The 26,314-nt window shown below is 41.7% G+C and overlaps 2 protein-coding genes across 8 annotated transcripts in view; one reads left to right on the top strand and one right to left on the bottom strand.

Annotated features, from left to right (window-relative positions):
* Positions 1 to 1,056: 1,056 nt before the first annotated feature.
* On the bottom strand, positions 1,057 to 21,063 carry BPNT1 (3'(2'), 5'-bisphosphate nucleotidase 1). Its single transcript, XM_073338855.1, has 9 exons — positions 20,798 to 21,063; positions 13,652 to 13,779; positions 9,193 to 9,297; positions 8,690 to 8,797; positions 7,838 to 7,886; positions 5,914 to 6,005; positions 4,321 to 4,518; positions 2,744 to 2,849; positions 1,057 to 1,740 (listed from the first exon to the last, which is right to left on the bottom strand). Exons 2-9 carry the CDS (start codon positions 13,769 to 13,771, stop codon positions 1,592 to 1,594), a joined length of 927 nt encoding a protein of 308 aa, XP_073194956.1. The 5' UTR covers positions 13,772 to 13,779; positions 20,798 to 21,063; the 3' UTR covers positions 1,057 to 1,591.
* A 54-nt stretch (positions 21,064 to 21,117) lies between these two features.
* The window catches only part of IARS2 (isoleucyl-tRNA synthetase 2, mitochondrial), an 88,535-nt gene continuing 83,338 nt past the window's right edge, over positions 21,118 to 26,314 (top strand). For 5 of the 7 annotated variants that reach the window (XR_012158230.1, XR_012158229.1, XR_012158228.1 and 2 more), the window contains exons 1-3: positions 21,120 to 21,410; positions 22,537 to 22,659; positions 23,435 to 23,591. Coding sequence is in view for 3 of the 7 variants with exons in the window: in XM_073338852.1 (XP_073194953.1) it covers positions 21,186 to 21,410; positions 22,537 to 22,659; positions 23,435 to 23,591 (505 nt within the window). In the remaining 4 variants the exon portion in view is untranslated. Of the gene's footprint in view, positions 21,411 to 21,576; positions 21,724 to 22,536; positions 22,660 to 23,434; positions 23,592 to 26,314 lie in introns of those variants that run through there. The other 2 variants (XM_073338854.1, XR_012158231.1) reach the window with 2 other exon arrangements.

Raw genomic sequence — 26,314 nt, 5'->3', positions numbered from 1 at the left:
GGGGTTTAATGCAGTTTAACTAATTCACTTTTAATTCTTATTTTTAGTTTATCTGGATTAACTATAGAAAAGCCCTTAGTTATGAGTGAATACTGACTACAGGGTTAGAAATGCCACAAAGTTTCATTATTACCACCATTTATAGAGCACAGTAAGTATGTCTTTTCCTGTGTTTTAAGTGCCAATGTCTCTGCTCCATTTATATACCAAGCTGAAATTTATATCTAGGTAATTTTTAAGAGCAAATCCCAAAGAAATTACCTCTTAACATCCCTTAAATACATAAGGATTTAATAAAATAATTTCAGTAATTAAAAATTAAAATATTAAATATCCTGATTTTTTAAAATCAGTTTAAAGAATTAATTTTATATAGGAGATGGGGGGGAAAAACAATTGGTGATAGATATAAGTATCAGATGGTTGTAACAGATAACTTCAAACCTCCTTTTTTAATGTATTTATGTCAATTTAAAAACTGCTGGACATTGGGGTTGCAAAAACTTAGCCAAGCTAAGAGAAAAATTGTATTGTGTGTAAAATGAAAGCAAGATGTAGAAAACTGGTGCAGGAAATGTAATGCTTGCATTGCAAAGACTGGGGGAGCTCCTGTGCATCACTGTTTTGTGGAGGCACCAATAGAGTGCCTTGCTGTTGATGTGCTGGGCCTTTGCCAGAGACAGGGGCTGTCAGTGACTCTGTAGCAACTGTACTTTGTACATACAGAATTATGACTAGAAATGAATACACATATGAACCTTCCAGAGTTAGGATGAAATGCTAAGACCTTAGTTCTGCTAGCTACAGAAACAGCTGCAAAATCCTCGGACTATCAAATATATAATCAAAATTGAGCTGCCTGTGTGTGAAGAGTTAACTCCTGTAGCAAAAGAAATTGCTTCAGTACTATCCCCCACAAACCTAATCCGCTACAAAAACCCTCATTGAAAGCAGAGAGAAATAAGCCAAACACCAAGAATAAAAGGGGTTTTCACATGCTGAAAAAATGTTACAAAACGTCAAAAGCTGCTATTTACAAAAGGAAGCATGTCATGCTTAAGAATCAATAACAGTAACTTTATTAAAGCAGTTGGACCCAAAACAAATTATTTATTGTCAATATATAAAGTGAACTAAGTATTGCTGTCTATGTATAACAAAAGATGTTGAGCAAATTCAGGCTATGGTTTCGTGCCCTGAAATTAGTTAAGGAAATAGATTTGGACTGTGACATTATTATGTGATACAAATGTACACAGTATAATTGCACAAAATCTATTCACAAGAACAGAACTTTCCTTGGGTTCCTTACTTACAAAGGGAAGGAAAAACCATCTACTGTGAATATTGAAAAACTGTCACCTGTTACCTGGTAAAACTACTGTAGGTTTTTCCCCCCTAAACAATCAGATTTAGCAGTGTATCTAGACATTCTGTACACTAATTTCTAAAACAAATCACTGATCAGCACAATATCAGAATGAATCTAGGCTCAGATTTCATAAAACAAATTTTCAAGCTCATTTGGCAGTTAGCTTGAAATATTATGTTAATGTTTTTTTCACAGCCCAGAGGAAGTTGCCTTCCTCCTTTAAGGCACAAGGGCTTGTTTAACGCTCTCTGGAACACGACTCGCATAGTAGTCAAAGTTTTTCAGCGTGGCAAGGACTCCTGCTGAATTCATGTGTTTCACCTCCTTGTTATAATGAAAAGGATTTCCATGGATATCAGTCAACTTGCCTAGAAGAAATATATGAATGTGTTATTGGTCCCAGTTAATTTAAGCACAGCAGCTGAATTTTTCCTGAAATAGAACACCTACTGGTTCTCTCTTCCTTTGAATCATAGTTGTTACAGATAGATGTAGAAGATCAAGTCTTTTATATTTGCAATGGCAAGATACAAACTCCTGACACGATATTAAACCAATACTATACTTGATCTTAGTGGCTAGAAGAAACCTCTTACACATTAAGATGGGCAGCAGAAAAGGTCGACCACCACCACTGATCTAAAGTTAATTCATATTTATTCAAACAAGCCTTTTCATAACTTATATTTTCACCAAGGCACAGTGGCTTTATGCTATTTGTAGGGTAGTGATTTTACTGGGTTACACATTGGATTAATTCAAATATGGAGCCAAATCCTGCAGCTCCGAGCAAGGACTACAGGATTTGGCCAACAGTTTTGTTGTTTTTGAAGAATTATAAGATGCCCTCCGTACACACAGTGAGCATATACAGAAAACAAATGAAAAATTGCAGTAATTGGGAAAAGGCCTCGTTGTATAGGAAAACAATAAAACAGCAAAGGAAGCTGTTGGTTGGAAAATAGTAGTAGTAAAACCGATGTTTTAAAAGGAATGTTTTTTGTACTACCTCAAAATTAGTAACTGTATTGGGTCTTGAATAAAAGCAGACAAGGTAAATTATACTGCCTTCTACTGGCAAATCCAGGGTCTGATCCAAAGCCCACTGTAGTCAATGGGAATTGTTCCACTGATTTCAAAGGGCTTTGGATCAGGTCTTTAGTGCTTAAGGGTGGTGCTTTGTTTTGTTCTTAAATATATACACAGGCTTTTAGGTCAAGAAGTTATCTGCCAATAATGGGCATAATGGAACTCACCTTGGTCCTATGAAAATATATCATATGACCTACCTTGTGCACATACACATTAGAAAAATCTACTGTAACTTCAACTTCTTTCAAAAAAGAGTTATGAACATTATTGTTAACTTACCTCCCACAGCATGTAAAATAGCCTCGGGAGCACAAGTATCCCACTTCTTGCACCCAGGACTAGCAAACACATAAGCAGAAGCCTTGCCTTCTATAAGCTGAATGATCTATTACAGATGAAAAATGTCAGTCATTTCGTATCACCCCCAAGCATGCAAAAGATAGAACAGGAGTTCAATGGGAGTAGAATTGGGTCAGTTTGATACTGCACACACTCTGATGGCCTCACCAGAAAGAGGAGTCTCAAAGGCTCCTCTTCCGGTTTTAAAAATTTAATAATCTTAAAAGTCTACAAAAAAACATAGCTGTTACCATCCAAAGTGATCCATTTTTCATTGTCTCAAATATAATCTATAGGAAGCAAATCTAGACCTTGGCATCCAACTCATGTATCTTGGCTGGATGCTGAGGAGATCTGCCTGGGTGAATGGAGAGGAAACAATCCTCACATGCCGATAAGGCAGAGGTGGGCAAACTACGGCCTGTGGGCCGGATCCAGCCCCTCAGGGCTTTGGATCAGGCCCGCGGGATTGCCCCCCATGGTGCTGCAGGCCCCGCACCACTCTCAGAAGCGGCCGGCACCACATCCCTGGGGCCCTGGAGGGGTGGAGGTGGGGCCAGAGGGCTCCATGCATTGCCCTTGCCACCAGGCACCACCCCCCGCAGCTCCCATTGGCCGGGAACGGGCAACCACGGCCAATGGGAGCTTTGGGGGAGGTACCTGGAGGCGTGGAAAGGGCAGCGCGCGGAACCCTGTGCCTCCCCCTCTCCCAGGGGCCGTGCAGGGATGTCGTGCCGGCTGCTTCCCGGAGCATCGTGGCATAGGGCCAGGGCAGGCAGGCAAGGAGATTGCCCTGTCCCTGGTGCGCACTGCTGCCACCCCGGAGCCGCTTTAGGTAAGTGGTGCCGGGCCGGAGCCTGAACCCCTCCTGCATCCCCACCCCCCAACTCCCTGTCGCACCCCGCACCTCTCCTGCGCCCTAACCCCCTGCCCTGAGCTCCCTCCCACAGTCCGGACTCCTCCTGCACCCCTGCCCTGAGCCCCATCCTGCACTCCGCACCCCTCCTGCGCCTCAGCCCCCTTCCCTGAGCTCCCTCATACACCCTGCCCTGAGCCTGTTCCTGCACACCCCACCCCCTCCCACACCCCGCACCCCAACCCCCTTCCCTGCATACAATTTCCCCAACCAGATGCGGCCCTTGGCCCAAAAAGTTTGCCCACCACTGCTATAAGGCCTTTCTAGCCCTATTGCACACTTTCATATGGGTTGGGTAAGAGGACCAGAGGCTCCAAGTGGTTACAGATATTCCACCCCTTCCTTCTCCCCCAAACAACCCCTGCATGTTGCTCGGCAAGGAGCCCCAAGAGCACTGGACTCCACAATATGGAGCGGGGGAGCATTCCCTGTATCTAGATCTCCACCAAATCCTGCCCCACCTCTTCAGGCACCAGTTCCACTGCCAGGCGTCCCTTTGCACCTAGTGAGATAAGGATGACATTTGGCCCTAAATTCTTTGCTCTCTTTACAAAGATGTCATATCTTACAACTAGCAAAGAAAAATATTGGATTGTCATACCTTATTTCCTGCACCTCCAACTCTCACCACACTATCAGGGTTCATTGCACTAATGCAATCATTTACCAGCTTATTGCTGTGTGAACGGGTAGTAGTGATGATGTGTTTCCCAGCTGGCACTTCTTTCAGCTGAAATCCAAAGGCACCCAAACCTAGGACACCCCAGATTGTCCTACCCAGCACGGCATCTGCTCCTGCCTACACAGAAGATGCAAAAAACAAGGCTTACAGTTACCACAAAATACCACTTCATATTTTTTAAAAAATATGAACACAAAGGAATAGCTGGAGACATTTTATTTCATTATTAGGAATAGCTGGAGACATTTTATTTCATTATTAGATTCATTTTAGAGGGTAAAAGTGTAAATTGTGGCAATGGAAAAGAAGTGAGTTCTAGTAACAGAAACACAGGGCAGGAAGCCAGGACTCCTGGGTTCTGTTCCCAGCTAACTGAATGACAAATTGTGTGACCTTGAGCAAGTTATTTAGCTTGGGCAGGTCTCTGTGCTTTAGTTCACTCGACTGTAAAATGGGGATAATAAATCTTCCTTATCCACCTTATAGGGTCTTTGTGATCATGGATTAAGTTTGTAAATCTCTTTGAAATCCTTGCATCAGATATTACAGAACTGAAAAGTATCCTCATAATTATTTCAGTGTAATATACCAACTATGAGCTTTTCTTTGCTTTGCCCAATCCTAATCAGCTCCCATTCTGTGTCCTTGGATTGTCCCTGAATTTTGCTATTCTGGTGTTATAGTTAATCCTCTTCATCCCCCATTTTGGAGGGAGGGACGTATGGGACTGGGTTTGGTAACATTCTGTAACTCAGCTGCAACTAACTGTGGTTAGGTCTAGAATACAGGCTGGGGGTGTAATTCCCGTGGGTGCGTACATGTACTTGCACTAGTTCTCATTAAGCAAACATGAGTATAAACAGCAGTGTTGTTGCGACAGAAAGGGTAGCGGGAGTGGAGTCACAGGGGAGCCGTGGTGGGTACAAACCCGTCTGAAACCAGCAGGTACGTACTTGGGACTGCTAAGCCATGCCTCTGCTGCCGCTATCTGTGCTACTGTGGCTATGTGTACGCATGCCGGGGAATCACACCCAGAGCTCATAGTGTAGACAAAGCCAGACAAACACCTGGTGCCTTCTAAGGCCCAGCTTAATGATGTCCCAGGATTCAGTCATCAAGTGGCACTAAGTGGAGTGGTTGGCATCTCCCTGTGAATCTAAACAGGTCACTTCTGCAATGCATCCAAGAACCACCAGCCTGGAGCAAGATATCATAGGTTTTACACTCATATGACAGGCTAGCTACAATATGTGTAATGCCTTGTTACCAAAAAGGGTGGAGAGCTGTTGCAGTTATTTGCATGTCCTTGGAATTCATTTCCAAGAAACTATCATCAACAAGCACACAGATCAATAGTTCCTTATATTAGACCATTAGCTCTAGCTAGTGAAGTGTGGTATGTATTGTAGGTCAAGCACTGTTGAGCAGAAAGTGTGTGAACTAGAATTGTGTCCTAGAAGTGACAGTTACAGATTATTTAGTGCTCGCAAGCAAAATCAATGCATTTATTACCTCATAGTTGTAGAAGGGCTGGTTAATAACTCCTGCTATTGCTTTACCTTCATAAGCAATTCCAATAAGAACTGTTACATGGTCAAGGAGACCTGTGAAGAAGTAATAATTATTCAGTAATGCTTGAAAATGGGAGTAAGGAAAAAAAACCCCAGCCCTCATGCAAACCCACAATCCTCTATCTTTGTTCAATTACTTGAAAATATTTATAATGGCCAAGATTGGCAAAAGTCACTAGTTATTGTGGATGCCTTCATTTTTAGTTGCTCAATTTGAGACAATTTGATACTCTTGAGCAATCCATATTCTGAAAAATAAGACCCTGTTAAGATGTCTCAAATTGGATGCCCAAAACTCGAGGCGTCCAAAAATTACTAGTCACTTTTGACAATCTGAGCCAACATGCATATTTAATATTAGGAAGACTCTGGTGAGAAAAAAAATTCTATCACTACATAGTACTATGTAAATAACATTCATATAAACCACAGGCCTGAATCGGCAAGCGCTTGGTAGTAAACAGTAGTGCCAATTGTGCCAGATGTTATACAGGCCCACAATTAAAAAAAAAACAAAAAAATTCCCTGCCACAAAGAGTTCACAGTCTTGCTTAGCACAAGATGCCACAGGAGGATACAGTAGTGGCACTGCAGATTTTTTCAGAGAAGCCTAATAAGTGCCTGCCGGATTGGACCCCAGTGTTCTACAAAAAATAAAATTTACTTCTATGATAAAAGTAATTATGTTGTTTTAAAAGAATGACGTAAATACAGTAGTAACATCTGTGTGTTTTCAATGATGCGGACACAAATATTGTAGGATCATACAAGTTTAGGTCTTTCCTATCTCTAATTCATTGATCTTTCCCCTTGCAAAGAAAAGCCAGAGAGACAATGTATCAGATAGTAAAAGATTACTATTAATAAAAGCCATTTAAGGCATATCCAAAGCAAACGTATGTAAAAGAAAAGAAAAGGCCCCAATCCTGTGAAGTGTTGAATACCCTCAACTCCCATAGAAATCAAAGGTAGTGGAAGGCACTCAGGATGTTGCTAGGTTTGAGCTGGTGCCTAATGTGAATAAAATCTCATACAAGTTATGAAATGGGATTACAGGAGTCATAACAACTGTAAAAAAAAAAAATCTTATACAAATGTTTTGTCAAGGAAGACACTTTTGGAGACTCTAGTGATCTTAGCTGAAAACTTTATGTGGAACTATAACTGGGTGTCTGCAGGCAAGTACCAACAGAGCATTTAGTAGAAAATATACACTGTAGAAGTAACAGTGTAATTCCAGTGTGGGCTTCTAGAAATGTCAGGAGTCAGGAAAGCAGAGCTCAAATTGTTTATATGGACAAGAGAACTCTAAAACAGTGCCAGGAAAACCACTTAGTGACAAATCCTTCTTTGCCCAACAAACCTAAGTGACATTTTCTTTTTCAGATACGAAGCATTTAAGAAATCCTGCTTATTCCTGACTTGTAAGCAGGATCCAAATGTATGCATTACATGCCCATCTAACCAAAAAAATTCTGACTTTGAGTCTGACCCTTCTAAATGACTTCACTACCCACACTTTTCTAGTTCAGTGGTTCTCCAGGCCTCTTGTTCTGCAGGCCACTTTGTAAGTGGGAGATCACCGCGTTATATAAATTAAAGATAGAAAAGAACTATTATGTCACCTAGTCCTTCCCCTGCCAGTGAAGATGGTTCCTTACAGTATATTTCTAGTGCTATGACCAGTCTAACATAAAAAAAATGCTCACAAAATCCTTTCCCTCCCAACATTTTCTATCTATTCTGATGGACTCTGCACACTACAGTTTGATAAGCTTCTAGAATGTTCTAGCAATTTTCATGTTACTTTTATTAAACTGAAATAATTTTTCAAATCAGTACAAATATGCAAAAGAGAAGCCAACCTTCCGTGTATTCTTTGGTCCCATCCAGAGGATCAACCCACACAACAAGCTAAAAAAAAAAAAAAATGCACACAACACAAGAGGAAACACAAACCACGGAAATTAAACTATTGGTATAATAGTTAGCAGCAGTGAGAGGAGGATAAACCTCACAATGGTTAAGAAATCTTACACTTAACGTACAAAAAGAATGACATTCATGTTCATAAATGTTTATTATATATAGGGCTTGACAGCTCCAGGGATTTGTAAAGAGATATCAGACTTTTCACCAGCTATTTAGCTGGCTATGTAATGTGGATTTGGTGAGCTCAATCCATTTTGCACACAAAGATGTCCACATTTAAAACCTAACATCAACCCACCACCGCTTGCACTAATTAGCAATGCTGCTTGCAGTCTCAGTAGAGATGTCAAGGATTGAATGAGAGTGCTGTAAACTTGTCTCTCTCACCAACTGAAGATATTACCTTGCACACCTTGTGTCTCTAATATTCTGGGACCAACATGACTACAACAACACTGCATACAAGGAGTCAATGGGCATGGAAACTAAACTACCCTCTCACTCCTAAAGGCGGTCCCTTTAGTATAGATCTGATACACATTCATGGGACATTACAGAGAAACCTGCAGTTCTGCTACCCATGCCACACCCATTCTGTGGATATTTAGAGGGCTTCCATTTTTAGGGCTGTCACTTTGTCACCTTCAATTTAAAAAGGAAGTATTTTCACTTAAACCAAAAGATAAGCTGACAACATCAAAATTATCTGTTTTATTTCTTGGATCTTAGGTAAGACTAATAAGCTATATGGGAATGTAAGAAAGTAAGTGTAAAATTTTTATTACCTCTTCCTCTTTAATGGAACTGTATTGTGGTGGAAAAGCTTTCTTCAGTATTTCCTCACATTGACCTTCCTCAATCAACTCCTCATCTACATCATGAGAGGGCAGGTCCTGACAAAAGGACACAAAGACACTAACGGAAACAGGCAACAGCCAGAGAGCACTTTGTGTGAGCCTTTGCAGCTCCCAAATATGGTTCCATTCCTAGCACTGCAAATACAGCGGAGCAAAGTGATACAGCCACTCCCTAGGTTTTAGTCACATGCCAGCCTTTTCCTTTATCCCAGGTTAACTTGGCCTGGTTGCAGGCGTGAGAGTGGGATTTGCCTTCCAATCACTGGATTTGCTGGCTATTCATCTGATGAGGCTAACGCTGAGGGAAGGGGAATTGGGAAGGAAGATAAAAATTAAAGAGAACACGTGGCTCTCTTAAGCCTGAAAATGACAAATGTAAATCATAAGTAGCAAATTACATTTTCAGGATGTTAGATGAACAGAGTTCTCACCTCTTCTCCAATGATTGTCACTCGGGGGAATTTCCGTGCCAGTGAAGAGCAAATAGTCATCTGTACCAGTCGGTCGGCTTTGGTCTGCAAGTCATTGGGTCCACACTGCAAAGGACGGGAAGGAATTATTCTACTTTAAAACAACACAGTGGCCTGTATCACACTGATCATGGATATACAGTTCCTAGTGCAGAAGGATCCATGTCACAGAAATCACCATCCCAGTTAACCAACTTGAGAGAAGCCAAGGACTGAATAGGTCATTGAGACTGAGTTTTCTCTCTTATCATCCATCTCAGGAGTGAAATACATTGGTAGGGCAGTGTGAGGAAGCTTGTTCCAATGCTGCATGTGTTGTACCTTCTCTGTGGATTCAGCACAAAACATCCTTATTTTGTATGATAACATTCATACAAGTATACCACACTTCACAGAGCCAAGTAGTACATTTATCAAGTTAAATAAACATAAGAAGAGAAGGAGAGAGAAATTAAAAGACATAAATAAGGGGAAAAATGTTTTGGCATGCTACTGAAAAGACAGCAAGTTGAAGAGGCAGGAGCTGCAGAGAAGAGGGCTGTTATGCCAGCTGTGAGCTGATGTATGGAAGGTGCTAAACAAGCAAAGGGATGTAAAAAAAAAAAAAAAAAGGGAGAAGGGCTTGGTAGTAAAGACGAGGGATCTTTCATTCTCCAGGTTGTGTGCATGCAACTCACACAGAAGGCAATGGGAGTGAACGTATGCAGTTTATGGGATGGTCAGGTCCAAGAGGGCGATTTTTTTGGACTGGATCTTGGAAAAATTAGGGAGGCATTAGTTGTTTGAAGATGTTTATACATATGAGGAGACAAGTGGCATTCTGCACATGTTGATGTCTAGGGAGCTGTTCCTTGGGAAGGCCAAAAGAGAAGGAAGTTGCTATAACTTCTGTTAGTGTTGTCAATTTGCATTATTCAGAAGCACAAGGTTTCCACTATAAAAACTGACTGCTTAGGAAAATGCAGCTACTTACAACTGCTTGGATAAATGGCTCACTCAGAAATAACTTTTTACAACCACAAAAAGGTGAGAATGCTACTCTCAAATGTATTTTCATTACATTTTCCTGTACGTCAAATTTCTTAAAGCATAATAACATGAAATTTATTTATTATTATAATACAATGAAATTTTGATTCACTGCATAAAGCCAAAAATAATTAATCTTATTCATGTATAGATACAGACTTCGCAGGATAGGGGCCATGATATTTTGTGGAAAAGCTTTCTTTTTAATTTATAAGGAATTTATAGATAAAATGGATGTAACTTTTTTTTTTAAACAGTCTGCAGACATTTTCCACATCCCACAAACCACTGAAGTCTAAGGATCACTCACATAGTGGTCTAGCAAAGGCCAGGCTACTAAAGTGCAAGTTAGCAGCACTGTCTTTTTGTATAGTTTTTGAACTAATAATAAACAAGATGAGGAAAGTTATAATGATAATCACATTTACTAAAATAATTCCCTTGACATTGTTCTTAATTATTTTGTAGCACTTGGCCTTCTATGATTATTGGGGGGAGGGGAGGAGACCTTTATTGGTTTATCAGTTTTTTTGTTGAGTATTGCTGTTCCAATATAGGTCTAAAGCCTGTAATCCTTGCACATGCAAAACTCCCATTGACAGACTTCAATGAGAATAAGGATTTCAGGATTTGGTTCATAGAATCACAAGAGTTAGAGACAGAAGAGACCTTTTAGGCCATCCAGTCCATCTCCCTGCCAGCGAAGAGAGGAAAGTTGGTTTTGTGACTGAGGCCCTGGACTGGGACACAAGCGATTTGAATTTATTGTGGATCCTTGGACAGGTCACTAATCTCTCTGTGCCTCAGTTCCCCCATCTGGAAAATGGCGCTAATAACCCTACCTCACATCCTTTCTTCTTGTCTATTAGATTATATACTCTTCAGGGTAGGGATATCCCTTATTAGGCACGTACAGTGCCTAGCACAATGGAGCCTAGTCTTGGCTGGAGCCTCTAGGCATTATTGTAATATAAATAATAATTATCCAAGACTGTCCCAATCAGAGGTTGGGAGAAGAGAAGAGTAGCAAAGATTGCCAGCCCATCACAGCAGGCAGAGGATCCTGGGATAAAGAAGATGGGGAGACAAAAGCCATCTTTCAACACCCTGAAGTGGAAACAGGTGGAGCTTCAAGTTTATGTGACACCTAGTGACCAGAACAAATATGAAAGTTGGAACGTCTTAGCATGATCTAGCAACAGCATCCTGACAGGAAATCCAGCAGGGAAGAGGTAGGGATGGGAGAGGTCAGTAAAAAAAGAAGATGGCCTACCAATGACAACCAGGGATAATGCAATGGACTTCTCTCCACTGCATTATCCCTGGTTGTCATTCATAGGCCCTCTTCTTTTTTACTGACCTCTAGCTAGTAGATTTATTTCTCTGATTAGCAGGTGTCTAGTAAATATTTCATTATCAACAAAATGAGTCAAACAGTATTCTTTGTAAAGTCATATATACCAAAGGAGTGAGAGAAGAGGCTGGGATCAAGTTAGACCAGAGGTTCCCAAACTGTTGGAAGCGGAAGAACATTCAGGGGTGTGCAGCTGGGGCCCGGGCCAGCCCCCATGGAGGGCAGGGAGGGGAGAGACACCCGGCACCACTCCTGTCCCCAGCTGTGGCCCCAGCCTCGGCTCCCTTGCCCCTGTCTGTGTCCCCCCCTCTCCCAGAGTTGTGGGGGAGGGGACACAGACAAGGATAAAGGGGGGCATGAGGTAGAAAGCTTTGGGGACTTTTACATTTAAAAAAGAAAAAGGTAAGATAGAAGAGTAACAAGAAGGGAGGCAATGACATTAAAAGATCAAAAAGAAAAAAAGTCTGTTAACTAGGGCCTACTTCTGGTGCATATTCTATTTCTTAGGCTTCAAATGCACTTTATGCTAAGACTCATAGTAATTGAATTAGAACACACATATTTATTACATGATACCAGGAGTAAGATGATTGCGTGATAGCATTACCAAGCTCTGGATCTATGACTTATTGTGGTTACGATAACTAAGCACATTACTAGAACATTGAAAGAACTTGCAATTAGACTTGAATAGGATATATTTTCTCTTTCAAATGAAAAAAAAACAAACCCAAAAAAGCATAAACAAAGCATTCAAAGACTAACCATTAAATCAAAATCACTCTGTTATAAAATATTTACACCTTTTTTTTTTATTGAGGATGCTCTATTGCGTGCTAGGGGAAAAGAGAAACAGAAAAGGAAAAAGCTGTAAGAACATTTAGAGAAATCACTGAAATAAGATACAGCAGCCTGGCAACTGCTGTCAGTTGGGTAACACTCCAGGAGACCAGGATTCTGTGGGGAGAGAGTTGGTTATTGCACCTTATATAAAATGCTACAACAAGATTAGAGATAGGGCCAAGATGGGGTTCCGGCCAATGGGAGCCGGTGGGGGCATTACCTGCAGGCAAGAGTGGAGCGTGGAGCCTAGGACCCGGACCTGCTGGCTGTTTCCAGGTCACGCACAGCATGGGTGCCAGGACAGGCAGGCAGCCTGCCTTAGCCCCCATGCTAGGCTGCTGTCTGAGGTAAACCCATGCCCCAACCCCAAACCCCAACCCTCAGCCCCCCCTAATCGGTAGCACCCTCCTGAACCCCAAACTCCTCACCCCCATCCCCACCCCAGAGCCAGCACCCCCTCCTGTACCCCAACCACCTGCATCAACCCGAAGTCCCCTCCCACACTCCAAGTCCCTCATTTCTGGCTCCACCCTAGAATCCACATCCCCAGTTAGAGCCCACACCCCAACCCCCACCCTAGCCCAGTGAAAGTCAGTGAGGGTGGGGGAGAGCGACGCACCAAGGGAGGGGGAATGTAGTGAGTGGGGACCAGGGCTTGGGACAGGGGCAGGGCTAGAGTGTTCAGTTTTCTGCAAAGTTGGGAACCCTATGGGGCTCCAGTAGGCCCTGTACTTCCAACCCTACCCTCAGGATTGGGGCCCCCATGACCCAGGGGTCCTGTCCATTTGCTGGATGAGGAAGAACAACCTGAGCCAGATAAAACCAGGCTATTTATCCAAATATCCTTTTCTTTGTCTGTTGGTCCCTGGAGAATCCAGTTTGAATTCATATATGCCAACCTCTCCAGGAGGTGGCTTCAAAGGATGGATAACAAAGGATGGACATTAACAACCCCCTCCTCCTAGAGGAGTTACATACAATTCCACAGTAACACACAACTGCATTTTGAATATAATGGTCACCAAAGGTATTAAACCTAATTCAATAAAGTATGCCAGGATATTGTCAGTCTGTCGCAGCACTCCCTCCCCCCAGTTGTGTGGAAGCTGTCTGATCTTCAGAAAGAACTCCTTGCGCTGTTTTTAACTCATTGTTCTTAACAGACATGAGATCAGTATGAAGGAAAATAAGTACCTTCTCCACTATGCCCAGGTCTCCGCCAGCTACCACATTTCTGACGATTGTTCCAGCTCTGTGCGCAACAGAATACGCAGAGGCCATTAGGCGCATCAGCACAGTTGGAGAAGAAGCCATATCAAGTGCTGAAGAGAATCAAAAAGCAATCTTGTGAATGAGAACTACACATCATGATTTCATGTATTAACATTCAAGGAAAGGTTAGGTTATGCTAGAAGGAGAGTTTGGAGTGTTATTTATATAAAGGTAAAACCTTTTGTGGTAGCTGATTGGAAAGGGGATACTGAACTAATCTGGGTAAGTAGGAGACTTTTCAATTAAATTATTACAAGTTTGGGGATAGAAGGTCACTCAAGTAATGAAAAGTTCAGATAACCAAGGTCTGACTGTAGTCCTATGTTAACAGAGTGGAAGGCAGTAATTTTTGTAGTTTACAGTGTGACATGGATGCAAAAAAGGGTTGCATAATGAGAGGCATTGCATCATGAAGCAGAGGCGGTAATCCTTCTCTAGATGACTCTTGTAGGTGAATTTACCCTCTCCTAGCTCCTTGGTTGCAGGAACTAGCAGTTTCTCTATCTTCCCTCCTTGTTCCTGCAACCTCACATTTCCCTTCACATTCTCTCTCCTAGCCTCTCCACCGTTACCCTGTTCCCCATTCTCCCTCCCACTTCTCTGATCTCCAGTCACCCTCTTTGCCCTCAACTTCTCACTGCCCCTATTTCCCTGCTCTTTATTCCCCGTCTATGTTCTCCACATTCCCCTCCCTTATTCTCTTTCTTTCCTCTCCATCTCTCACACTACACACACATTCCTACCCCCTCACTTCACTAAAAGGATACTTCTAACTTTCTGACGCTGGCTAAATCTTGATGTATCCTGAGCAGAAGTGGCTAGTAATGCTAAGTGTCTAGTATATAGAGTTTTATGGATTTCAATAAAATACCATGTAGAAATGGGGAAAAAAAAAGCCTGAAACAAAACAACCCAGTATAGTCTGATAACTTTACTGACAATACTAAATGTGCAATTCTCGTTTTGAAACCTAAAGTCATGTAAATTACCCAGATTAATGCCAAAATTACATCAGATTATAGCCCTTCACTTCTGACTTGAACACTATCAGGCATGCTCTTGTAGTTAAAGCACAGGAAGAGTAGGAATTAGGATTCCTCAGCTCTATTTCTGGATCATTTATTGATTTCCTGTAGAAACCTGATTAAATCATTTAATTTGCCTATGCATCATTTTCCTTATCTGAAACATATGAATAATAATACTTTCCTGAGTCTTAGGGGTGTTGTGAGGTTTAATTAATCAGCAAAGTGCTTTGCAGTCCTTTGATGGAAAGCACATTTATAATAATTGCCTTGTTTTGTCAAAGAGGATGGATAAAAATTGACTTTTTTTTAAAATCAGATTTTTTTATTTAAATTAAACATACATTTAAAAAAATCTATTTAAAATTAAATTTGAACATGACCATCTATGTTAAAGCCTAAACTTATTATAATTTATTAAAATATTTCAAATTAAATAAAAAATATTAAGCGGCACATGTTGGCTGCCAAGTTTTTAAAAGTCGAACCACAGAACTAGTAGATGCCACTGGCTAAGCACTTGAAACCAGAGTCTGTTGAATTGCGAAACCAGCTTTCAACCAGCAGTAGCCTTTTCTGCAAATGCAAAGAGAATATTTTCTTCACTTCCATTTATTCAACTAGTTCAGTTCAACAACTAGTTCATTCAAAGTTAAGAAACCAATGGGAGTTGGAAAAGCAAGAAAGTGTGTTTTCCTCTTCCAATCTATGAATAAAAAGTAGGTGTGAGAAGATGAGAGTTCTGAAGTCTTGAAGGACATGGTGACCAGAAACAATCAGTTCAATTTCACAAACTACAGATAATAAATCCTTCCTTTGTTTAATAAATCAGTTTTAAACTCCCCCCTTATGTATTCATCTACATTAAATCATTTTATTTACCTAATAAACTATTTGAAAATGCTATTTTGGAGCATTTTTAATTGAATTCCAATTTCCACCCAAACAGAGCTTAACACAAATCACTAGCAAAAATATTAATAACCTGTTAAATAAGAAATGCATCATTCACCATTTTCTAACAAACAATATAAAAATCAACTTATAATTGCTTAAATAAAAGTGTATGCATATAGCACATGTATGCGTATATGCTCTTGGTTAGCAAATTTAGCATGAAGGCTGTATTTAGTTGCAAATCAGCATATTTTAATGATTACCAACAAATGAGAATCAACCTTTCTTTAGGAAACTAAAGTACAAATGCAAAACAAAGTTTCCTGCTTACTGATTTAAATTATGATTAAAATTGATTTAAATAAATTCACCCTGTTAACAACTTAAGTGCCTTTTTACCAATTCTCTCTTATTTGCATTCCATTCATTCTGTGCACAGAGAGTAAGTGTTGCAGCTTTAGCGATGATATGCCATATCTTCATAAATAACAAAAGTTTCACTGCCTGCTTTTAGTGCAAACAGAAATCAAACACAAATATGGAGTCATGTTTGGCACCTACATCACTTTGATTTAAGTGAGTGTTTCCCAAACTTGGGACGCCACTTGTTCAGGGAAAGCCTCTGGCAGGCCGGGCCGGTTTGTTTACCTGCCGCATCCGCAGGTTCAGCCGATCGTGGCTCCCACTGGCTGCGGTTTGCTGTGCCTGGCCCCTGGGGGCTGCAGGAAGCGGAGGCCGGTACGTCCCTTGGTCCGCACCACTTCCCGCAGCCCCCATTGGCCTGGAGTGGCGAACCGCGGCCAGTGGGAGCTGCGATCGGCTGAACCTGCGGACACGGCAGGTAAACAAACCAGCCCGGCCCACCAGGGGCTTTCCCTGAATAAGCGGCGTCCTAAGTTTGGGAAACACCGATTTAAGTCAAGCTACCCTGTTAAATTAAATGCCTTTTTTTCTAGTTCTCTCTCAATTTGAGTTCCAAGTGACAAACAGTCTTTAAATTGCGTCCTTCCCAGGCACCCCTCAGGTTGAGAAGGATTAGGTGGGACTCTCTTTAGAATCTGTCATTGTCACTTCTTAATCAGCTGCTTCCTTCCAGAGCCTCCACAGCATATCCAGTCACCGCCAGCCCCAAGAGCAAGAGACCAAGTTTGGCATGTCTAACGAAGATCTCACATGGGACCACAGAGCATGACTACTAAGCCACTGGGTTGCCTCTTTTGTTAAAGATGTAATACTAGACTATTATTACTAATCCCACATAAGTTTGATTTTGGAGGGTATTTAGCTGGAAGGTGTGGTCAGAATGACTGAGGCTAAAGTCTGACTCTCGCTGCAGCTGCTTTTGAGAATTAGGTCTATAGGACTTGAAGCCTTTGGTAACTTAAATTAATATCTATAAAATGGCTAAGATGTCAATTTTTAACGTATGTGACATGTAGCACTCACTGCCTCAGGATATTATTGACGCAAATATTATTATTTACTGAGCTCTCTTACTGCATCTAGTACTATGGAAAACATACAAGAAGACAAAGTGACTATTGCAAGAAGCTCAGAGTCTGAGGCCGTGATCTTGGAGTTCCACTGAATTAAGTGGGCTCTATGTGGGCATAGGGGTCTCCCCACATGTAGCAGCTTGCAGGAGTGGGCCCTAAAGTTACACAGACAGTACATCTGAAAGACAAAATACACCACATAGTGAAAATGAAGGTGCATTCTCTTTAAATCTCTCTCTAGTGGATTCTTGCTGAAAAGCTTTGAGGAAGAAATGTGTCTTAATGAGTTTGTATTGTTTTTTAATAAGGTCATTTGTCACTCAGTAACATTTACACCACCGATTAGGTATCTGCATTACTAAGAATAGCAGCTACAGTTGATTAGCTAAAATGAATTTACACAGAAAATGATCAGCAACTGGGGTCAGGATTAATTTTGCTCCACGGCACCAGTCTTGCATAGTTAGGTTCATGAGAATCAAAGGACTTAGGTGCATCATGAATTGTGGCTATGGATTATTTATTCACCCACATAGTTGTTGTGGGGGCATTTGAGGAGTTGGCTGAGGTACACCTCATGTTGGGACAGGTATTAGTAGGCCCCCTGGATCTTGAAAGGTGTGTTGTGGGAGGACCACGTGTGCTGGTAGTGGTGCAGCAGCAACTATATGGACGAAACCAGACAGTCGCTGGGCTCTCAAATGAACTCACACAGAAAAATGATAAAAGACAAAAAACACCATCACCCGTAGGCAAACTCTTTCCACAGAACGATCGCTCCATATCTAAACTCTCAGCCCTCATCTTCAAACAAGATCTTCACAACACCTTCAAAAGATGAGCCTAGGAATAGAAATTCGTAACTCTGCTGGACACTAAAAACCATGGTCTTAACAGAGACACTGCTTTTATGGCTCATTACAATACTCTGGGCTCGTACACACTACCACTTATGTTGATATCACTTACGTCGCTCTGGGGGGTGGCTTATTCACACCCAAGTGATGTAAGTTACGCCAACCTAAGCACCGGTGTGGACAGCACTATATCACACTATGTCCTGCCAATGTAGCTCCACCTCTCATGGAGGTTGTTTTATCATGCTGATGGGAGACTTCTCTTCTGTCGGCATAAAGTGTCTTTACCAGACGGGCTGCACTGTAGGCAGTACTTCTAGAGTAGACTAGCCCTTTGTAGCTTACTAACCCAACTTTGTTCTACAACAGCTAAGGAGTTAATTGCCCACTTCATTTTAATTGGTCTCCCCCAACACCTGTTAACTTCTTTCAGAGTAGCAGCCATATTAGTCTGTATCCGCAAAAAGAAAAGGAGGACTTGTGGCACCTTAGAGACTAATGAACTTATTTGAGCATAAGCTTTCGTGAGCTACAGCCTACTTCGTTGGCTGCATTCAGTGGAAAATGCAGTGGGGAGATTTTATATACACAGAGAACATGAAACAATGGGAGTTACCATACACACTGTAACAAGAGTGATCAGGAAAGGTGAGCTATTACCAGCAGGAGAGAAAAAAAACCTTTTGTAGTGATAATCAAGGTGGGCCATTTCCAGCAGTTGACAAGAACGTGCCATGTACATTGGCCAAACCGGACAGTCTCTATGTAAAAGAATAAATGGACACAAATCAGATGTCAAGAATTATAACATTCAGAAACCAGTCGGAGAACACTTCAGTCTCTCTGGTTACTCAATTACAGACCTAAAAGTGGCAATTCTTCAAAAGAAAAACTTCAAAAATAGACTCCAATGAGAGACTGCTGAATTGGAATTAATTTGTAAACTGGACACCATTAAATTAGGCTTGAATAAAGACTGGGAGTGGATGTATCATTACACAAAGTAAAACTATTTCCTCATGTTTATTTTTCCCTCCTACTGTTCCTCACACATTCTTGTCAACTGCTAGAAATGGCCCACCTTGATTATCGCTACAAAAAGTTTTTTTTCCTCTCCTGCTGGTAATAGCTCACCTTATCTGATCACTCTTGTTACAGTGTGTATGGTAACACCCATTGTTTCATGTTCTCTGTGTATATAAAATCTCCCCACTGCATTTTCCACTGAATGCAGCCAACGAAGTGAACTGTAGCTCATGAAAGCTTATGCCCAGATATACTTGTTAACTTCTTGTGCTTAACAATCTGTCCCACCTTGTATTTAGTTGTGACACCTTGGTTACCTTTTCTAGATCCGAGGAAGAGCTCTGCGAAGCCTAAAAGTTGTTGGTGGAAAGGACAAGAAAGTTGGTCCCGTAAAAGATATTACCTCATCCACTTTGTCTCACATATCCTGGGACCAACACTGCCCAAACAACACACAAAACCATTTATATCAGTTTAGCTTGCACCTGTAAATTTACTGAAACAAGATAAACCTGGCATATGTTGGTTTAACAGGGACGTTCAACTCACTTTAAGTTTTGCACTGATTTAATGGAATTGATGTAAAAAATACACTTTTAGTTATATGTGTCTCTTTGCCTGCACAGACCAGGCCAAAGACTCTCACTGTGTTAACATCACTTCAGCTGCACTGGTAGCGGCACACATGTGCATAAAGCCCAAAGCCTGGACACTCCTATGCACGTGCTTAACTTTACTCCTGTGGGTAGTCTCATTGGGCTAATAATGGTATGTCTGCAGTATCAGGGCCTAATTTTGTAAAATTGTACATTTTGAAAAATCTGTAGATACGGCTTTTGGGTGGCAAACCCACCATATGCTCAGATGTATCTCGTTCTTGTTGTATCCACTGAAGTAATCGGTTGTGTTATAAGGGAGAACAAAAACCCTACTTCGTTTGGTGTGGCTGGTTCACTTTCTTACCCTCTTCCTTGTTCTCAGCAATATCCATTTCAGTTTTGCTTCAATTGAGCAATAACCTACACTTGTTTAAAGAGACACTGCTGAAGGTAGTAGCCCGTAACATAGCTTTTTTTTCCTTTTATGCTTCCAAAAATCTCTGTAATGTATAGATAGTTTGCTCCTCCACTATGAAAATAAATTCCTTCAATTTCCCCCCATCCCTTTAAAATGAATGTTTTTGAAAAAAAATCAGCAACAGCCTTCCACTCATGAGCGGTTCTAGAACAACAAACCAGTGCGAAAAGATGATTGAGGAAAAATATCTTATGCTGAACTTTTAAAAAGGATTTATTTTAGGTTTTTTAATCACTTTTAATTGATCTAACATAGCTTTACCTTTATTTTTAAACAGCAAAGAACTCCCCCCTTAAAATAATTCCTTTACCCCCACATACTAACGCAGATACTAATAAAGCAACTGAAATAGTCAACCGAATTATTTCTGTCTTGTGCTTTTCCAGGTGGAATCCGGGCTTAAAAATCTCATACATATGTGCACTGACTATTCTCACTTGTATGATTGTCTTAGCAAACAGAATTAGAATAGAGAGAACCCCTTAAAATCACAAGGCACGTGGATACACAACAAACAACGCGGTTAATGAAAACATTTAACTGTCTTTCATGCACAATTGTTCCTTTTTTCTCCCATCAGAAATCCCTCCTCGTCCTGGAAGTTTTCCTCCCCCATTGATAAGTTTCACACGCTGACACATATGTAACTGGTATATATGAGACACAGACCCTGGATAAAGAATAAAATACCTGTGGTTCAACTGGCAGCAACGAAAGCAGGCTACTTCCTCCGTACAGTACCCTGCCTGCTCCTTCCTTTTCACCCAGTAACCCTCCTACTCCTCCAAAACTTCCTGGGTCCTAGCGTTCACCCTTTGCAACCCTTGGCGGCCGCAGCGCCATGCAGCTGAGCCACCCAGAGGACGCGCATGGGTGATTTCATGGGCTCATTAGTCCCTGCCGCCCCGGGGGCGCCCAACATTCCAGCCCGCCCCCCTTCCGCAGAGAGAGAGGGAGAGAGAAACGCCTTTCAAGGCGGCGTGTCCCTCCCCGCGGCCCGTCCCGCCCTCGCCGCTCTCCGTAGCCGAGCCGGAAGCGCCGCCGGAGCGCGCGGCGAGAGCTGGGGGAGGCCGCGAAGATGTTGTGGGCGCGGAGGGCGCCCTCCTTAGCCAGGCGCGGGGCCCCGGCGGGGGCCGCGTGGGGCTGGGCGCGCTCGGCAGCCTCCGGGGCCAAGAGCGGGCTGCCGAGCTCGGAGAGCCGCGCGGACTCCAAGTACCGGGAGACGGTGCTGCTGCCTCGCAGCCGCTTCCCCGCCCAGCTGCCGGGCAGGCTGCAGCCCGAGGCCGAGGTGGAGATACAGCAGGTACCGCGCGCAGGAGCCCGCGGGGTTCGTGGGGAGCTGTCCTGCTCGGCACCGTCCATCCGCGTGGCCTGCAGCCCCCCAGCATTGGACTGTGCGGCCAGGGGGATTCGTGTTGTTCCCTCTTCTCTCAGCGAGCGGTTTCTAATGAGTCTGGCTTAGCCCTGGAGGGTGATCTGTGTCACAAAGCCCCACCCGTATAACATTTGACGCACACGTTACAACCCGTCGCTAACAGGAGACCCGAGTAATATCCCTGCTAGAAGATGCGTTTATGATTGTTCACTAGTGCAGCCCTGCGCTTACGGGAGAAATGGTAAAACAAATGGTCAACCTGCAGTTGTTTAACGCACCAGTTCTCAACTTGGGGCCGCCTGGGGAGGCTGCAAGCAGTTTTTGGGGGGTCCGCCAAGCAGGGCCGGCATTAGACTCACTGAGGCCCAAAGCAGAAAGCCAAAGCCCCGCCATGCAGGGCTGAAGATTGAGGCCCCGAGCCCCGCCACCTAGGGCAGAAGCCGAAGCCTGAACAACTTAGCATTGCGGGGCCCTCTGTGGTGTGGGGCCCCAGCAGTTGTCCTGCTTGCTGTCCCCGAATGCTGGCTCTGGCTTTTATATGCAGAAAAACAGTCTTTGTGGCACAGGTGGGCCCTGGAGTTTTTAATAGCATGTTGGGGCCTCAGGAAAAAAACGGTTGAGAACCTTCTTAAAACGTGCAGTCACAAGAGCTTCCTACAAACCTGTCTCCCTATCAGTTTAGTCCATCTTGAGTTAGTGGTTGAGGAAGACAGAAGATTTTGGTTCATAAAGCTTGATGAATATTAAACATGAACCAGATGTGTCCCTGGTGTTGTTTTGATTTCAGTGGAGTTATATCAAGAACAAATCTGGTCAAATAAGTGGTCTATTTAATGTAAGAAAACAGGCATAATATTGTTAGCTTAGTAGTGGAGGTTGGCAAGTAATTTACAAGCTATTAAAACCCCAGAGAGGAGAGTCTTCACTTGAGGAGTTCGAGCAATTCTTCCTCTTAGTTTTTTGACTGTTGGAATGATGTTAAAATGAAAAGTTTTTTTGAACTACTAAAATGCAAGCATATAATGAATTAAATGTTTTCATATTGTCCGTACAGAAATGTGGTTTTGCAGAACTATATTCATGGCAAAGACAAAGGAACACAAAGAATGAATTTTGTCTTCATGATGGGCCACCGTATGCCAATGGAGACCCTCATGTTGGTCACGCGTTAAATAAGGTAAGTATAAGAGTAGTATGTTTAAGGTATTATATGCCTTCTGTAAGGTGCAGTGCACTCTCAATTCACATTGAAGTAAATGCAAGTTGAGAATATTCACTACTTTATAGGATAGGGCCCTTCATTTCTCTTTAACGGCTAAGCATATACAGTAACAATGAAAATAACAAATTGCTCTGTGTGGTACTTATAGTTTCACATTGGTATTCAGATGATAAACTTATTTTCATTCTGTCAAAGTAAATCCAGTTTCTACTTCGTCCCAGCAAACTGCTAGATGCATAGTTTGAGTATTGTGTGCATAGTGACTTCAGAAATATGTTACCATAATAAAATGATAATTCCACTTCGTGTAACCCTCAAGCCCCTGTGTAGTTGCAAACTTTGGACTTCAGCTGTGCAAAATTTGGTTGTCCGTTGATCAAGAGGTTCTTATGATGTGCTATAACATGCAATAAGAAACATAAACGTGAAGGCTGAAACTTAATCTTTAACACTCCTGATTGTGCTTGGGTTTTGCAGAGTTCACCAAAATCAGTAAGACATCTGTATAAAAACAACAAGGAGTCTGGTGGCACCTTAAAGACTAACAGATTTATTTGGGCATAAGCTTTCGTGGGTAAAAAACCACTTCTTCAGGTGCCACCAGACTCCTTGTTGTTTTTGTGGATAGGACGTCTGTATGTTACTTTATATATCAAGCTAATATGTAGGGGAATGAGGATAGTAATAACAATTATATCAAAAATAACATTTGGGTTTAAAATTTTTCCAGATTTTGAAAGACATCACTAATCGGTTCCATATGATGAGAGGTTATAAAGTGCACTTTGTACCAGGCTGGGATTGTCATGGGTTGCCTATTGAATTGAAAGCATTGTCAGAACTCAAAGAAACTCAAAATCTTTCACCGATGGAGGTTAGACAGAGAGGTAAACTGTCCTTTGCAAAATTTTTGTAGAAACATTTCTGACTTAAATAATTGTATTCTATAAGTTGTTTTTGAGTCTTCAGTTAAATATTATTTTGCTAGCTTTCTGTGTGTTTTCATTTTAGTTTCAGTACACTGAAATTTGTGAGGAACATCTTGGTTATTAGATGATACTTGATCTGCAAAATACATAGTGTAAGCTTACAAGGAGGGTGACCTTTGTAAAGTGGGTTCATCAAGTACAAGTTTGTATGAACACATTGTAAGTTGTAATAACCATAGATGGAGAGAGGGAATTAAAGGTAATGTACATCTGGGATTCTAATGTAGTTCAGGTCTGTAACATGAAATTAGTATTGTATCCAATTTTTATTGAGGTTGTATGCTGAGTTGCTGAACCTAAAAAGAAAAATATCTTTGAAAAGAAGACCATTTTTTCCCCTAATGTTTTTGAACTAATCTGGATCGTTATGGGGATCAGGAACATGGGTAATTGTCATTGAATAGTTGTGTTTCCAATGGGGTAGCGCAGATTGGTTCTTGGCCCTAACATTTTATTAATAACCTAGAAGAAAACATAAAATCATCACTGATAAAGTTTGCAGATGACACAAATTGGGGGAATGATAAATAATGAAGAGGCCTGGTCACTGATTCAGAGAAATCTGGATCGCTTGGTAAACTGGGAGCAAGCAAACAATATGTATTTTAACATGGCTAAAGGTATATACATCTAGAAGAATATAGAACATACCTGCAGGAGGGGGGACTCTACCTGGGAAGCAGTGACTCTGGAAAAGACTTGGGGGTTGTGATGGATAATCAGCTTCATAAGAGCACCCATTGTGATGCTGTGGCCAAAAGATCTAATGTGATCCTGGGATGCTGTCATAGATCCACAGGATTGATTCTATGGCCTCAGTTTTAGAACATTCTCTAGGAATCTGGGGTCTCAAGGGGTCTCACTCTTCCTCCAGGGTAAGTCCCATGATTTCACCACCTCCTTAGGCTGGACCTCTTCGCCATCAGCACGCCCGCTTCAGATGATGAGCTCTATTCAGTGAGTCCCACTGAGGCAGACTCTTGAAGGAGACTTGTACGTTCTGTGTGGATCAGTACATCATTGCAAGCATCTGTAATGCCATTCATACAGTGTTGTCAAAACAGAAGGGTTTATTAGTCGAATGGAGCACAACATAGAAAGTCTTTAGGTTAGCATGGAAAAATGAAGGTTAAAGCATAGTCTGTTCCGGGGAGCCCAGCCAAGCTGTAGTGAACCCAGGTTATTCAAGCTCTGTCTCTCCATCTATCCATTCTTCTTTGTTAGACTCCCAGGTGTATCCATAACTGCTTTCCTCAGCCAACATCTAACTTCCATTTCACACCAGCCCTTTCCCCCAGTCCTTTGTTCCTGAGCTAGGGAGATGCAGCTCTGCACGGTGCAGAGAGACAGGGAAGTCTGTATCTCTGTGGGTCCTTAGTTGCTAGGTGTCCATGTCCAGTCTGCATCTGCCATTGTTTTCTCAAGAGCTCCATTGATATGGGACCTAAGGCCACAGACAACTGAGCACCATTGACACCTGTGTTTTAGCCTGTCCTGAGAGCAAACAGTCCCTTTGCTAGGTAACAATGCAGTATATAGGGGAAACAAAGGCACACATACACTTGATAAAAATATTACAAAAAAATTCCGCTTCGTTACAGATACATAAATGGACAAATCTTCAATAGAAGTAGAGAGATTATTTTACCTCTGTATTTGTCACTGGTGGGACTGCTGCTGTCCAGTTCTGGTGCCCACAATTCAAGAAGAATGTTGATAAATTGGAGAGGGTTCAGAGAAGAGCCATGAGAGTGATTAAAGGATTTGGGGAAAAAAGCCTTTTAGTGATGGACTCAAATTGCTCAATCTGTTTTGCTTAACAAGGAGAAGGTTAACGGGTGACTTGATTATAGTCTACCAGTATCTGCATGGGAAACAAATGTTTAATAATTGTCTGTTCTCTTTAGCAGAGAAAGGAATAATGTGATCCAGTTGCTGGAAGTTGAAGCTAGACAAATTCAGATTGGAAACATTTTTAACAATGAATGTAATTAACCATTGTAAATTTTGCCAAGGATTGCGGTGAAGTCTCCATCACTGACATTTTTTAAATCAAGATTTGCTGTTTTCTAAAAAATATCCTCTAGAAATTATTTTGGGGAAAGTCTATGGCCTGTGCTATACAGAAGGTCAGATTAGATCACAGTGGTCCCTTCTGGCTCTGGAATCTATGAAAACACATTTGTTTTTTACCCCCCACACCATGTATAATATTGGGAAACTGTGTAGGTGGTGCCTTCTGAGAGTTCATGATGGATTAGATGGAAAGTGTTCTGATCATGTGTTGTAGTTGGTTTATTGGTAATAGTTTTGTCATGCAGTGGAATGACTGGCAATTGTAGCCAATGTGCCCTTTAGACTATGTAGCTTATGTGCTGTTGTAACTTCACATCTCTTGAAAAGGTTGTGTTTGCAAACTGCAGTCTGTATGCACTGGCAAAGCAGTTATGGAAAACATGATACATCATTCACTTGCTTTGAATTTAACTGTTCTCTCCAATAACTTTTTTTAGTTATTGCTAGGTGATTTTGGGATAATAAGCATTCAGACGATTTTAAGTCACACATGCAATGAAATTTCTTTCCATTTTAAGTTGGCATGTAGTTTAAATTTTAAAAGG

Source organism: Lepidochelys kempii, chromosome 3, assembly GCF_965140265.1.
Source record: "Lepidochelys kempii isolate rLepKem1 chromosome 3, rLepKem1.hap2, whole genome shotgun sequence".
NCBI classification, from domain to species: domain Eukaryota; kingdom Metazoa; phylum Chordata; order Testudines; family Cheloniidae; genus Lepidochelys; species Lepidochelys kempii.
The sequence above is the reverse complement of the archived record's forward strand: the minus strand, read 5'-3'. Positions and strand labels throughout refer to the sequence as shown.

Bases quoted from the DNA above. Each gene is read 5' to 3' on its own strand.
- BPNT1 (XM_073338855.1), bottom strand. From the start codon at position 13,771: ATGGCTTCTTCTCCAACTGTGCTGATGCGCCTAATGGCCTCTGCGTAT. The intron at 8,798-9,192 runs GTGAGAACTCTG...TCCTTTTGTCAG, and splicing joins TGACAATCATTGGAGAAGAG to GACCTGCCCTCTCATGATGT. The intron at 4,519-5,913 runs GTAATAAATGCA...TCTTCTGTGTAG, and splicing joins AGCCCTTCTACAACTATGAG to GCAGGAGCAGATGCCGTGCT.